This window comes from Agelaius phoeniceus, chromosome 1 (genome assembly GCF_051311805.1).
Source record: "Agelaius phoeniceus isolate bAgePho1 chromosome 1, bAgePho1.hap1, whole genome shotgun sequence".
NCBI classification, from domain to species: Eukaryota; Metazoa; Chordata; class Aves; order Passeriformes; family Icteridae; genus Agelaius; species Agelaius phoeniceus.
Genome location: NC_135265.1, coordinates 42294759 through 42308624, shown reverse-complemented (window position 1 = coordinate 42308624; position 13866 = coordinate 42294759). Strand labels below are relative to the sequence as shown.

At 41.4% G+C, this 13866-nt stretch overlaps 1 protein-coding gene across 1 annotated transcript in view; it reads left to right on the top strand.

Annotated features, from left to right (window-relative positions):
• Positions 1 to 13043, top strand: part of OSBPL10 (oxysterol binding protein like 10) — a 113049-nt gene extending 100006 nt beyond the window's left edge. The window contains exons 9-12 of the mRNA XM_054644018.2: positions 5833 to 6019; positions 7457 to 7639; positions 9424 to 9577; positions 10286 to 13043. Of these exons, the coding sequence (XP_054499993.2) occupies positions 5833 to 6019; positions 7457 to 7639; positions 9424 to 9577; positions 10286 to 10330 (569 nt within the window). The 3' untranslated portion in view covers positions 10331 to 13043. The remainder of the gene's footprint in view (positions 1 to 5832; positions 6020 to 7456; positions 7640 to 9423; positions 9578 to 10285) is intronic.
• Positions 13044 to 13866: the final 823 nt, after the last annotated feature.

Genomic DNA, 13866 nt, shown 5'->3' with positions numbered 1-13866 from the left:
GAAAGGATTTTAGATGTGGCATCATGTTACTTAGAAGACGGTTTCCTCGATGCCTCTAAAGTACCTGTGTCTGTTTTGAGACTTGGGTTAAATAATTCTGCTGTTGGTTCAATATTAGGTTCATTATACTACAGATTATATCAGTACTAATTGATATGGGAGAGGGGAAAAACATCCTTCCAGACAGAGTGCTAGAGAACTGTAATTAATGCTTTGGATAATTTACTGGTAGTGAGTGACCATCTTGTTCTAGTCAGATATGTATCAGAACTGTTCTGTCTGACCGGGCTGGCAGAGAAGTTGTGGATTCTCTGTCCTTGGAGGTTTCCAAGGCCAGGTTGGATGGGGCTGTGAGCAACCTGGTCTGGTGGAAGGTGTCCCTGCCCACAGCAGAGGGTTTGGAACAAGAGGATTTTTAAGGTCCCTTCCAACCCAGGCCATTCTATGATTCTGTGACAATGACCAGAAACTTCATTGTAGCCTAATGTTGAACACAAGCAACTGAGGTGTGTTTTAACATTCCAATGTGTCCCTCCAACAGTTCAGTGGAGCTTTTTCTACTGCAGTTGGCTATTTGCAGAAATAAAGTAGTACTGAATTTTTGGACCTATAGTGTGTGTAAAGAATATGGTAATGATAATGTGTCTGTGGAGGCTTTGAATCATATTTTTATAGCAAGTCCTTAGATGTATAGAGCATATTGCTTTTAATGCTTTTTGTTAGAAGCTGACATAGGATGTCATGGAAGTACAAAGATTTATAAAGGAATTTAAAGAATTAGGGGATTTAAGGATGGTATGGTCTTGGCACACAAAGGCTGCAGCTCAGTGTCTCAGTGGTGTGATTTTTTGTGTATGTCACACCTCAAAGTGACTAAGATTTTTTTTTCTGTCTGTGATTTTTGTTTGTTGATTCAAAGTAAGTACCAGTTGCAGAGATGCAGAACAATTGGGAGAGCACTGCTGGAAATCCATGTGGGGAGCTGTTTTATATGCTAGCCTTTCTTCATCTCTGGTTATGAGTGCTCTAAATCTGGCTTGCTAATGAAGCCTTGCAACTTTTCTTTGCTGTATGACAAAACCCCCGTTCTTCAGAGAAGTCAGCACCGAGTTTCCTCATGAGAAAGCCACCTGGAATAGAAAAGAGGGTATTTTGCATAGAAGAATTTAGGTTGCATGTGCAGTCCCTAATTCTGGTTAATGTTAATTATGTACTAATGAAAGAGTGAGGGAGGAGATGAGGCTGTAATGAACAGGGTCACATTAAGATTTAAATTAGCAAAGGATGAGTCAATATAAATATTTAATGGTTTTTACATGGTCCATAGAATCTTTAAAAGGATACTGGTTGTGGGGTAATGGTGCTGTGGTGAGCACACCTCAGTGTCAGCTGTGCCCGTTCCTTTTCTGCTCTTGGATTTTGGTTCAGAGCAGCAAAAGCCAACAAAAAGTGTCATCTTTGATTTATGGGTTAATTTTGCAGAGAGCATAAAGTACATTTAAATGGATTGCTCTGTATTGTCAAGTGGCTAGTTACATTTGATGTTTTCACTTCTGGTATTTTAAATGTTTTAAAAAGTAGTGAGGTATAGGCTTCCAAAAATTATTTTTTCTCAAATGAAATCAACTTGAAAAGATCTGATAGGTGAGTAAAAGGTTCAATGCTCTTTCCAGGGTAAATTTAAAAGAAAGCAATGAATGTTTTTTCATCTTTTTTTTTTTCTTCTGTTCAAATACATGTATGTGTATGTATTAATAGATGTACAGATCTATAATTTCTAGTACTGAGAAATGAGTGACTTAAAATTTATCAGTCCCAAAGCTTGATTGCTCCATGCAATTAGAGCTACCTAAGTATTTCCCTAAGTACTCATTTTTGCGTTAATATTTTTAGCCTAGTGTTTTTAGAACTATTTTGATATAGCATGGCACTCTTTACCTAATCTAGCAAATGGTTCCAGTCTTTGAAAAATGAGCATTGCTCAGCACAGCTGCCTGGAAGGTTTGAGACAATAAGAGCCCAGTTCTGGCATTTCCTGTTTTCCTGTGGGGGTCTGGGCAGTTGGTGATGCACAACACCCGTGTGGGGCTCATCCTACACATAACTTGCTCCTCTTTGTGTGTTATGAGAAACACAGGGTGAAGACCTGCTTAAATGGGAAAGCTGCCCCAGGCCCCTGGAGTCCCACGTGCCATTTGTTGTTCAGATTGATCTCCATGCAGGCAGTGGGAAGCATTAAATCCCACGTGTCTCTTCTGCAGCTTATTGATCCAGAGCCTCCTCTGGGCTTTTTTGTCAATATGTGTTACTGGGAAATCAATTCACAAAGCTGCAGCATCAGTGAGGGACATGTAAGAGTCAAACTGGGAGAGTGATATGCCAGGCCATCGCTTCCTTTAATGCAGGCTGAGGGGTCATGGATAGGGGTGTGACTCTGAATACATTGCTGGAGTCAAAAGGAGGAGTAAATGGTGCTGAGGACATTTCAAGGGGGAATTTCAATATCCTGCAATGGTTTTTAACAAATTCAGCCTTCTCTGTAGCATTTTTTCCTAACAAACCAGATTACTAAATCCACTGTTCCTCCCAGAGTATTGGTCTGGTGTATTCTTCCTTGTGCAATTGTTGCCTATAAATACTTTAGATTTTTTTTTAAAGGAATTGGAAGTTTTTGAAAGAACTCTTAGTTATGAGAGGAAAAAACTAAAAATGGGAGAATATTCTATACACAGCTTTACATGTGTATTTACTTATAGCCATTTTCGAACTAAACTTGAATCATCCCTTACAGCAGGGAAGCAAAAGAAGAAAAATGGCTTGTGTATTTTCCAGCAGTTGTTTTTAAAGATCAGTTGCAATGTAATGATTATGAACAGGTGTAAAAATGACACATTGTAAAGTAACTGTTAGCTTTCAGTTAATTGGCTTTTGATGTCTCAAGATTGAGACTTTGCAGGGTGGGGAGTTACTTCAAATTGTGGTACCTGTTACAAATGTTGAATCTCAGTGTAATTTTTGGCTTCCTCTCCCCTAAGGGAGCACAAGTCTCTGTTCAGTGTGGTGCTGCAGCCACAGTGTTTGTGGTGCTTCATTTAAACGAGGTTTTGCATGCGAGCTCGGTGAACAATGGAATGCAAAACAGTCAGGTTAATACTAAAAGTATTATCAAGTCATGGGTATTTCAGATCTGCCCTTTAATCTCTTTTAGACTGTAATTATAGAGCTGGAGTCACATTTCAAGTGAGATAGCACTTCATTAAAAAATGTATTTATTCAGGTGTTCAAGGAATTCAGAAAATATGCTACCGGGTGCTAAAAATACTGCCAAGAGAGCTGGGTTCAGTTTTTAATATCTAACCTGCTGTGGTGGTTAAATATTTACATTGAAGGTCACTGCTGCTGTTTGCTCTGCACTTTAAATGTGCTTGGCAGCACTGCAGCTCTGAGCCCCTCCCATCTGACTAGGGAGAAAAATCTCTTGATCCCATCAGGGGCACAGAGGCAAACCTATACTGACCCATAAAGAAATTTCATTTATCATAACAGTTTCCGCTCACATGAGGAGCATCACATACAGTGGTGATCAGAGGAGGATGGGAGAGGTAGGGAGACTTTTTACAAGGGCATGTAGCTGCAGGAAAAGGGGTAATGGCTTTAAAATGAGAATAGGCTTAGGTTAGATATTAGGAAAAAATTCTTTACTGTGTGGGTATTGAGGTGCTGGAACAGGTTGCCCAAAGAAATTGTGGATGCCTCATCCCTGGAAGTGTTCAAGGCCAGGTTGGATGGGGCTCTGAGCAGCCTGGTCTGGTGGAAGGTGTCCCTGCCCATGGCAAGGGGGTTGAAACTCAATGATCTTTAAGGTCCCTTCCAACTCAGGCCATTCTGTGATTCTGCAATTGTTTTTTATTAACTTAATGCTATTGTAGCATCCATTTAATGAGTTTGATAGCCAGAGTAGTTTTTTGAGTGTAAGTTATTTCTGGGTGCATGTCCAGGGTGAGTTGGGTAGTTCAGCCTCCCTGCAGTGTGTTCAGCTGGGATGTCTGTGCAGGTGTGAAGCTGAGGAAGCTGGAGGCAAAACGTGTCTGTGTGTTCTGGCTGTGTCCTCCTGGCCTTTCCCTGCTGCTGAGGGCTCAGCACGTGACACGAGGAACTTGTAGCTTGCCAAGCTGGAATGATTAAAGGTGCTTTTGAGACATGGCTTTTCTCTGTGCTTTTGCACTCCCAGCTCCTTGGGTCAGAGCTGCTGGAGGGGACGTGCTGGCTGTGTCACTGCTGGGAGGCTGAGGTTGCAGAGGTTCTGAGAACAACTGCATGAAACTGTTCTGGTTTGCAAATGTTTTCCTGTGCAATAGTTCAGAAGGCAGAAGCGACAAATTGCAGAGTTTCCTGTACCTGTATTTAGTTTTGTTAGCTGGAGCCTATATTCAAGATCAGGGCTCTCTTAGAGCTCTGTGCTTTTAATTTTGACTGTGTTTTAATTTAAGTTTGTGTTTCCATGCAGTGTTAAAGGCATATTTTCATATTGGCAGCAGTAGTGTCATGTTCCTATTTAATGCTTTTTCTTCATTAAATGTGAGATCACTTTGAAAAAGTAGTGTCAGTTTGCCCTTAAACAGATAATCAATACCACTAACAGTGTGTTCTTCCCCTGCCTGCCCCAGGGTGAAGGCAAATGGGCTCAAGCTTATCTTGCTACTAAACCAATACTATTACTGTGTCAAAGTATCTTTCCTTTCTTTTTTTTTCCAAATATTTCTGGGTTGTGAGTTCTTCCTGTAATAGGTTATTTTCAGTCCCCGTTGTGAAAAAATATTTTCAAAGCTGTCATTTTTGCCTTTAGGCAGTTAGTAAATGGGACACAAAAGACTGTAAAACTCTAGTAAAAAATACACTGCAGACATTTGGCATGATCTAATTCTGTGTGCAAGGTTTATGGTGCTCTTTTCCTGGTCTTATGTCCTGTTATCCTGAAGACCAAACTACAGTTTTTATGGAGATAGAGTTGTATCCTTAGCCCCAGGGGAAGCTGCAAAGGTCTGATCAGGAAAGCAACTTTCTTTGTGCAACTTCCAAGTAATGTTGAAAAACTGCTGCTGTCGTGTGTTGTTTTTAGTTACAGCCTCATGGTGCTGAGGGTGGAGGAACCTTTACAGAAAGAGATGGAATTACCAGTAATTTTCTCTGCCTGGTAGGGACACTGGACTTGGTGCTGATAGAGCAGTGGCCCTGCTGGGCACCTCTTGGATTATGCAAGATTTTTTCGAAGCCAGTGTGAGAAACCAGCCATTTGGAAATTAAAGAGCAAAGTTAATAGGAAATTTGTAGTTGCCATGTTTTCTTGTTGTACCCACAGAGACTTAGAGCCTTTTACAGCATCAAGAGGGAATTAGTGGAGGACATGGCTGTTTCTAACTGAATGGAGAAGTGAACAGTCCTTTGGCCATGCCCATATTTTTTCTGGAGGGAGATTATGATACAACATTGACAGAGCATCTGAATTTTCAGTATGGTTTTTTAGGTGTACATTCTATGTTTATCCAGCTTTTAACACTAATGCAAAGAAAAGAATCCAGTCAGATTTTCTGAAAATTTGTTTGGTAGCAATCAATATGTCAGGGTGCACAGTCAAATGGGATGCTTTTGAAAATGCTTATTGGAAGAAACTTGTTCTAGAAAGCAGAGTTTCTTAGCAGACAGTGCTCTCCTTCAAGGAGGGCTGCACATGCTCTCTGTGGATGTGCATTTTGATGGTGCTTAATTGGTCAGTGACCATCAGGTCTTATCACAGAACCTTTTATCACCTCACTTTCTCCTCTTCCTGCACAGGTGTCCTTCACTTGCTGGAACATGAAGAGGAGTATGTCTTCACCCTGCCCAGTGCCTACGCTCGCTCAATCCTTACCATCCCCTGGGTGGAGCTTGGAGGGAAAGTCAACATCAGTTGTGCCAGAACGGGCTATTCTGCCACGGTCACGTTCCACACCAAGCCCTTCTATGGAGGGAAGGTCCACAGGTACAGCAATTACTGCCTTACTCCTGTTTACCTGCTGCTGCATTTCAGGGGAAGGGCTCTGGGGCATCTGTTCAGTTCTTCTGTTGCAGTATTTTATAGACAGATAGCTGAAGTTCTTTTCCTATTAGTGCTGGAGATGACTTAAAGCTCTAGGGCAGTTTATTGTAGCAATACATATGATGTTGTTTAACTGAATTGGATGTATTTCTCTCATTAAAATAAAGAGAATGTATCTCTCCAGGCTTTGTTGCTTGTAAAAGTTGCTGTAAGTGTAGGATCAGAAAAATGTACGTGGAAAAGGCAATATTTCTGCTACCCCAGCTGCTGCTTCTGTGTGAGTCTTGTAGATGAACTGGTGTTCCAGGTGGAGCTCCTGAAAAGAGGAGAGAAGCAAAAGTGTCACTATCCATAGTGGTACCTCCCTAATGGGGACTCCCATCTCTGCACTGAAATTCCAGATGGTGAAAATGTTGTTTACCTTCTTTGGTTCCCCTTTACTAATGGTGCAAATAGGCACTGTGCAGGACAGCCTCCTGTCTTGCTTCCATGCTCAGGGTGATGTCCCAGTCATTAACATTGGATCCCTTTCTTGCTCTGCTGTGGACTGTTGCAGTGTCCAGAGGAGACTGTGCTTTGCATGGTTGCCTCTGTTTTATTTCAGATGGTGTAATTATTCTTCCATATATGTATGTGTCAACCATTTCAATGTTGTGTTCAGTTAAATGTCCACATGAGGCTGTTTTGACAGGGCTTTTTTTTACAAGTTTTAGATTAATAATTGGTGCCATCAGGGCGAGTAAAATTTTGGGGAAGTTGTGCTGTATTACTTTAGTAATTAAAAAATTGAGTTTACACATGACTTTACATGGCTTTTTAAAGCACATGTGTGCATGCTCATGGGCACATTCACAAAACTTCTCCCTGCATTTCAGTTTTCTATCTGTCTATTTTGCTCACTCTCAGACCAGTTATTTGACTGGTGAGGTGGCTTTAATCATTGCCTCTCAGCAGCTGAGAAGTGAACTTGCAGAGCTAAAGAAGAAAACAAAGATACCCAAATTTTTTGACATGGGTCTCTGAGCAGCATTATGTTCAGGCATGAAGGTATCATGTATTGAAAATGTCACATGAATGTCAGGGATTGTTTTTCAGGCTGCTGAGGTAACCATTTGGTCTGGGCTTGAGCCAGGTATCACAGTTTTAAGTTGGATTACTGCTGCATTTAGTTAGAATGTCATCCCCAAGTTGTTGCTGTGTTAGAACAGCTTTCCTGGGATGAGTCTTTCTTTTTTGGAGGCAGCATCACTACTTTGCTTGAATAATTGGTTTGTGGAGGTAGAAAGCTGCTTACACCTTTAGCAAGGTGGTGCTTTCATTGCTGATAGTAAATGGTACCAGTTATGTCTGTGGTCTGTTTTTCCTTGCCCCTTGAATCAGAGTTACGGCCGAGGTGAAGCACAATCCGACGAACACCATTGTGTGCAAGGCACAGGGAGAATGGAACGGCACCCTGGAATTCACTTACAGCAATGGAGACACCAAAGTGATTGACACCACCAAACTGCCTGTTATCAGGAAAAAGATCAGGCCCATAGCAAACCAAGGGCCACTGGAGTCGAGGTAAGGGCAGAGGCTTTGCAGTGCTGTCCTGAACTTTGGGTGGGAACAGAGCAGGGAAGCCAACTGCAGCTCTGAGTGCTGTGGTTCAAAAATTCCTTGCTTCCCACGGCACAGAAATCTGGGCACAGAGAGCTGAGTGAGGCTGTGTATTGGTTCCTTGGAGCATAAATTACACTGTAGTGACGAGTACATCAATTCTGTAGATGGGGGAAAGGCCTGTATTTGTTTTAATGAGCATCTGGAAAATGGTAATGCAGTGTTTTCACCTGCTTCTTGGAGTGATTGCAACATGGTAGGCAAATCAGCTTGTTGCAAGCAATTCAAACTGGCATATATATTATATGTTGCATATCATTGAAACTGCTTCATGTTTTATATATTTTAGAATATGTATTTGTATAAACGTATCTAAAATGTGAGGCAATATGAGATATAAAGACACACTTACAGGTGGTTTTGAGCCTCTTGGCACCTACATCATGTGCCTAACTTGGACTAGGTACATTAGAAAAACCTGATCTGTATTCACTGTCAATAACTGTTCATGTTTATCTTCAGAAAAATCAATACCTTAATTGAATTTAGGAACATTTTATTGAAGGATTTAAAAATTTGAGTTAAACTACATTTTATTATCTGTAAAGGTCTTTTTATTTTACAAAGATGTCTTGAGTCATTGTGCAGGCTCAGATACAATTTGTCTACTTTCTAGACCACTTGCTTATCCACAAACTCATTTTCCCCCTGTAGTGTGGAACATGTAGATTGTAGTAAATAAGGAAACCAGTAGCTTTTCAGTGTATTTATTGTGTTTTTTAGATACTAGTCAGCAAATTGCATCCATCCAGTGGCTCTGCAGGATCTGCAGTTTATCACATTGTGAACACAATCTCATTTAAACAGCCCTGGACATATGTGAAAGCTATGGTTGGTTTCAGACAGAGAGCAGTTTGGATTAGATATTAGGAAGAAGTTCTTTAGTGTGAGGGTGGTGGTGATGCCCTGGCACAGGTTGCCCAGAAGGTGTGGATGCCCCATCCCTGGCAGTGTTCAAGGCCAGGTTGGATGGGGCTCTGAGCAGAGTGATCTAGTGGGAGATGTCCCTCCCCATGGCAGGCAGGGAGGAACTAGAGGATCTTTAAGGTCTCTTCCAACCCAAACCATTCTATGAGGATTTTTCTCAGTGCTTTTCTGGTCAAAGATTCTGCTAGGCTGATATAAGGCACTGTATCTGAGCATGATCAACTATGTGAGAAATGTGTAGCTCTGTGCTGGTAAATATTGTAACTGGGAATACAGAACACAGACCTAGAGCGGCTCCCTAGAATCAGTTCCTCTGCTAGTGATCTTGTTGGATCAGTCAGTGTCCCGGTTCAGTGCACTCTTGGGTTTTGGCTGACACTTCCTTATAATTCAAAAATTTACCTGCAAAAAAACGCAAAATGAAACTCCTGTTATTTGGAGGGTGGAGGACCATCAGTAAGGAATGTGAACTGGAAATGGTAGAAGTAAATCCACCTGCTTTGAGAAAAAAGCTCAGGTGGTGAACAGAACATAAACAGTTTACTGAGAAAGTTGCACTGCAAAATACTGGGTGAATCTGAAAATTTGGTCCACAAATGTGATGAATATCCTAGGAGAGTGATGGTTCCCGAGCTGTGGGACTTGGAAATGTCCGGCATGGATATTGTGGCCTCAGCCTGCTGCCCAGCAGTGTGGTGTCCAGCAGCAGGGGCTGTGGCAGAGCTGTTGTCACCCTCCCCTGTGCTCTTGTCCCTGGGCAGGCGCCTGTGGCAGCACGTCACCAACTCCCTGAAGGAGGGGAACATCGATGCCGCCACGGAGCACAAGCACCGCCTGGAAGAGAGGCAGCGAGCAGAGGAGAGGCAGCGGGCGGCGCTCACAACTCCCTGGAAACCCAAATACTTTGCCAAAGAGGTACTTGGAGTCTCTTGGTTTAGAGACCTTTTAGGAAGTTCCTGCACAGGGGACAAGTGAATGTCTGTGGATTTTGTCATGGGCTGGTGTTGTTATGTACCACTGATTGCTTAAATTTTCTTTTTGACAGTCTGGCTCTTGAATGAGAGCAGTGGGCTTTTCCATCTCTATGTTGTGGACTTGTTCACCTTAGTTAGATTGATTTTGATCTGGATTTTTGGTGCCTAATGTTAGGCACATAAAGTGATGTGTTTTTCTTTAAAATCCAGCCCTTACTTCTCAAATTCTGCATACTCACTTCCCCCATAATCTTAGCATACTAAAATGAGCACAATGTAGGGAGATTTATCCAGTGTAAGTAAGCATTGACATCCTAAACACAGTCTTGGGTTTCATCTGTGTGAAAGGAAATGAATTTTAACAAGTTCATCTTTCCCCTTTCTTGGCGGAAAGGTGGAGGGAAAATGAGACTGACTGTGGGAATTGTTCCATTAGCTGCTATTTAAATCAGCATCTCTTCTCATTGCATCTCTTCCCCCCCTTGTAATTTTTTCCCTCCCACCCACATTACTTGTCAATTCTTTAAACACAGAATTTTCAGGTGATAGGGATGGCTTCTTGTTTGGTCTTATTTTAGCTTTTGTGTGGACATACACGGATCTGGTATTTATAAATCTTGTTTGTAAACTCTGCTTAATTTTCTTACAGGGCGATGGTTGGCTGTACATGAATCCTCTCTGGAAGACCCATTGACAGGAGAGAGCAGTTGCCTCCTAACTTTACCTGAAAGGCATTAAAATGATACAGTATGTAACTTCAGGATGTCCTTGGATAGGTCCTGTTCCCAGAAGATCCCCATGGGAAGCTATGTACTGTGAATGATACATCTCACAATAAGCACGAGCTCGGGTTTATTCAGGAGCCATTTTGTGTGTGCAGATCCACAGGCACACAGGCACAGGTCCCTAAGTACCACGGTGTGCATGTGTTGTGTGTGTTATTTACACTACATGTAAACAGTACCAACACCAACAGCAACTCAAAGACCTTTTCCTCCAACTGTTAGGGCACAGAACCCTGGCTGGACTCGGCCAGGGTTCCCTGAGTTGTGTGCTTGCAGGATCAGGCCCTGTGCTAGTATTTAAGAAAACACTTTTTTATTAGTACTGGTTAAGGTTTTTCTATTTTTCACTTTTGCCAAAAATGTTTTGCACTTAAAACGTGATGTGTCTGTTAATGGCAGTCGATCTGTCTGAACAGTCAGCGAGTAACTCACTTGGATGTAAGAATGATCCACTGGCCGTGCTCGCTCTGGGTTGCCCAGGTCAGGGCGTGTTTCCTGTCACTGATGAGTGTGAATTTCCTGCCACCCTCTAAGAAGTAGCAATACCTTCTCCAGAACGTTGTTCTTCACACTAACCTGTCATGTCCTCGCTGCTTTGTCTGTTCATGCTCCAGCTGTTCAGTCCATCTCTGGTCACCACCCCTGAGCCAGCTGCTCTGGTAACTTTGATCTTGCTGTGTAATGTTCTCTGGCTGCTGGCATGCTAGCACTTCTGGCTTACATGTTCCACTAAATGGGATTGCTTCTGATAAAACATCTGGATGAGTAGAGGTGATGTAACTAGCCTTCCCAGAAAAATTATTCCCTGATGTAAAAGTAACAATTTAGTAAATTATTCCACCGGGATAATAACTTTATGAATGAAACAAACGAAATGGGATACAACTTGTTTTGTAGTGTTAAAAAGAAAAATCAAAGAAAATCCTGTCACTTGATCTTGCTTTGTAAGGTACCCACTGTGACATGGACAAAGTGGATTCTAGAAGTGTGTTAAGGCTTTGTCGCTTTTTAGTTTTTATTTGTTGGAAATGAAGATGTTTTTGAGAGAGGTGGCAGCAAAAGGCACATGTAAAATGTGCTCAGTGCTCCTTTCCACAGTGCCCCTTAACAAAACCACTGTATTTCTAACACACGGTAGCATGGATGCCCATCTGTAGAGCTGAGTAATTTTGTGCCTTCCGTCTGCTCTGTTCATACACTGACTTATGCTTATACTGCAGAGATATTCAGGTCACAGCACTGCTCACATCTGTCCTTGTGCATCCCGCATTTTGTGTTTTTGGTAGACGTTAAAATCTCTTGAGCAGTTCAGAAGGCTGAGTGGAGGAGGTGTGTGCACAAGGAAACATTCCATTAGTTGTTCCTTTGGATTTGAACTTCAGATCTCTATTTAATTTTAATGAAGGTGTGGCTACTTTTCCTCCTAAATCTATTTAGTCCTCTTGTCTGTCTCTTTTTTTTTTTTTTTTTGCACATTAGGAAGATTTGTGTTCTAAATGATTTAAATCCTATTTTTAAAAAACAGTGGATTGTATGAGCTTGGTTTTCTAACTGACACTTTTTTTTAAGAGGAAAAAAAAATCTTATTTTTTAGGAACAGTTGATGTAACAGTTTTCTGTAACAAAACCAAAATGATGCTGTTGCAGTAATCAGCGAACTGCTACTGAGTATCATCAGGAACACTTGTACTTTATCACCTGCAAGAATTCACTTTATAATGGATCCACTCTTGTTCTAGAGATTAGTCTGATAAGTACCTAAGAGTATTCCTACAGTTTGTAGTATCATCACAAAGAACAATGGAAAAAGCAGAGTTAAACATGGAACATCCTCCCAGAACTCTCTCACACACCAAAGAACAAGACACATACTCACTAAATAGCCATTGCAAACCTCTGTGTCTCAGGCATGCAGGCCTGGGCCCCTGAAGGAGTAGACCTCTTTCAGCTGGGATGGTGTGACTGTCAAGGCTACAGAGATGCTGTAGCTGTTCTTTTGAGGAGAAATTTGAATAATTTTCTGCTTGTAATTTATTGAAGATTCTCTGTCTGCATGGTTGGTTGTTTCTGCATGCCGAGGACATTCCACTTGTGCTCTGGCCAATGTTTTGTTCTGTTCTGATGCTATGAAGAATCCCCTGATGCCATTATCACTGCTTCTTTCCCAAATTAACTTGGGAGACACGAACAGAAAAAGTCCTTTCAGAAAAGATCCCATCAGTGAGAGATTCCAGAACAAGATTCACAAGTGTCATGTTATTTTTCTGATAGTATGTGTTCAGTATATTTTGCAGGACTGAAACGTAAATATTCATAAGCCTTATTCTGTAGGTTGTTCCAGTAGCTGTCTTGGAATTGCAAGTAAATACTTTCCTTTTCAAGTAGCTGATGTACACTGAATTGTAATGTAAAAACTTCCATGTACTTCGATTTTTTTTTTTTGTGCACACCTGTAGAAAGCCTATGCAACCTTTTTCTTTCTTAAATTAGAAATGTTCAGAAAGAAAATTTATACCTTTATCATTTAAAAGATGCTCTGGCAGTCTCTTCTGATTTGCCTTCCTTTCATAATTTGTGAATTTAAAATGAGAATGCTCATGAATAAAAGATTTGTTTCATTTAGCAGTGGGATGCCCTTTCTCTTTCCATGGAAGCCTTAGTTCAGTGGTGTCAGTCACTGACTGTCCAGGAGCTATGTATGACACCAGAGCATGGTTCCCATGGAAGTGATTTGCTAGGTTAATCTGGGTTTGCTTTGAGGCTTTTCCACCCTTATTCTCCCAGACACTCTGAAGGTAAGTTTTTTGGTTAAATTGGATAGCTCTGCCCAGGGAAAATGGGGCTGGGCAGCAACAACAGCTTTAGGAAAGGCTGGGGAACAACTGCTTCATTTTGGCAAGTAAAAAGGAAATAGGTAAAGGTGTACCCTTGCTTCTGAAAATCCCATTTCATTTAATCTTCATCACCAACAGGGATTCTTGATTAGAACCTCTTAAAACACAACTCTACATTATTACAGCATTGGGCACTTGTGTGAGGAGAAAAAAATGTTCTAGAGGAATCACACAGATTATGGTCAGCATTTTTCAAGTGTTAGATAATGCCCTTCTGGTTTTCTTTAAACATTCATCCACAGTGCTGGAAACAATCTTGCTGGAACACTTTGTTTTAATGGAAAACGGAAAAGAACGCTGCCTGTAAATAGGGCAGGAAACACTACCCAGCCCTGTTCCTTGCCTTCCGTGGCACTGCTTCAAGGCCCCATCTTGGAGCAGTTTATCCACTTGGGATAAAGATGTGAGGGCGTTTTAGTCACAGCCAAATACTCTTTTTTTTCAGTTTTTACTCCTGATGAGACTGGTATGTACAAGGAGCTCTGTCAAAGCATTCAGCTGCTTTTTCAAGAGTAAATCTATCAAGATATTTAATTAACAACTTTTCTCCT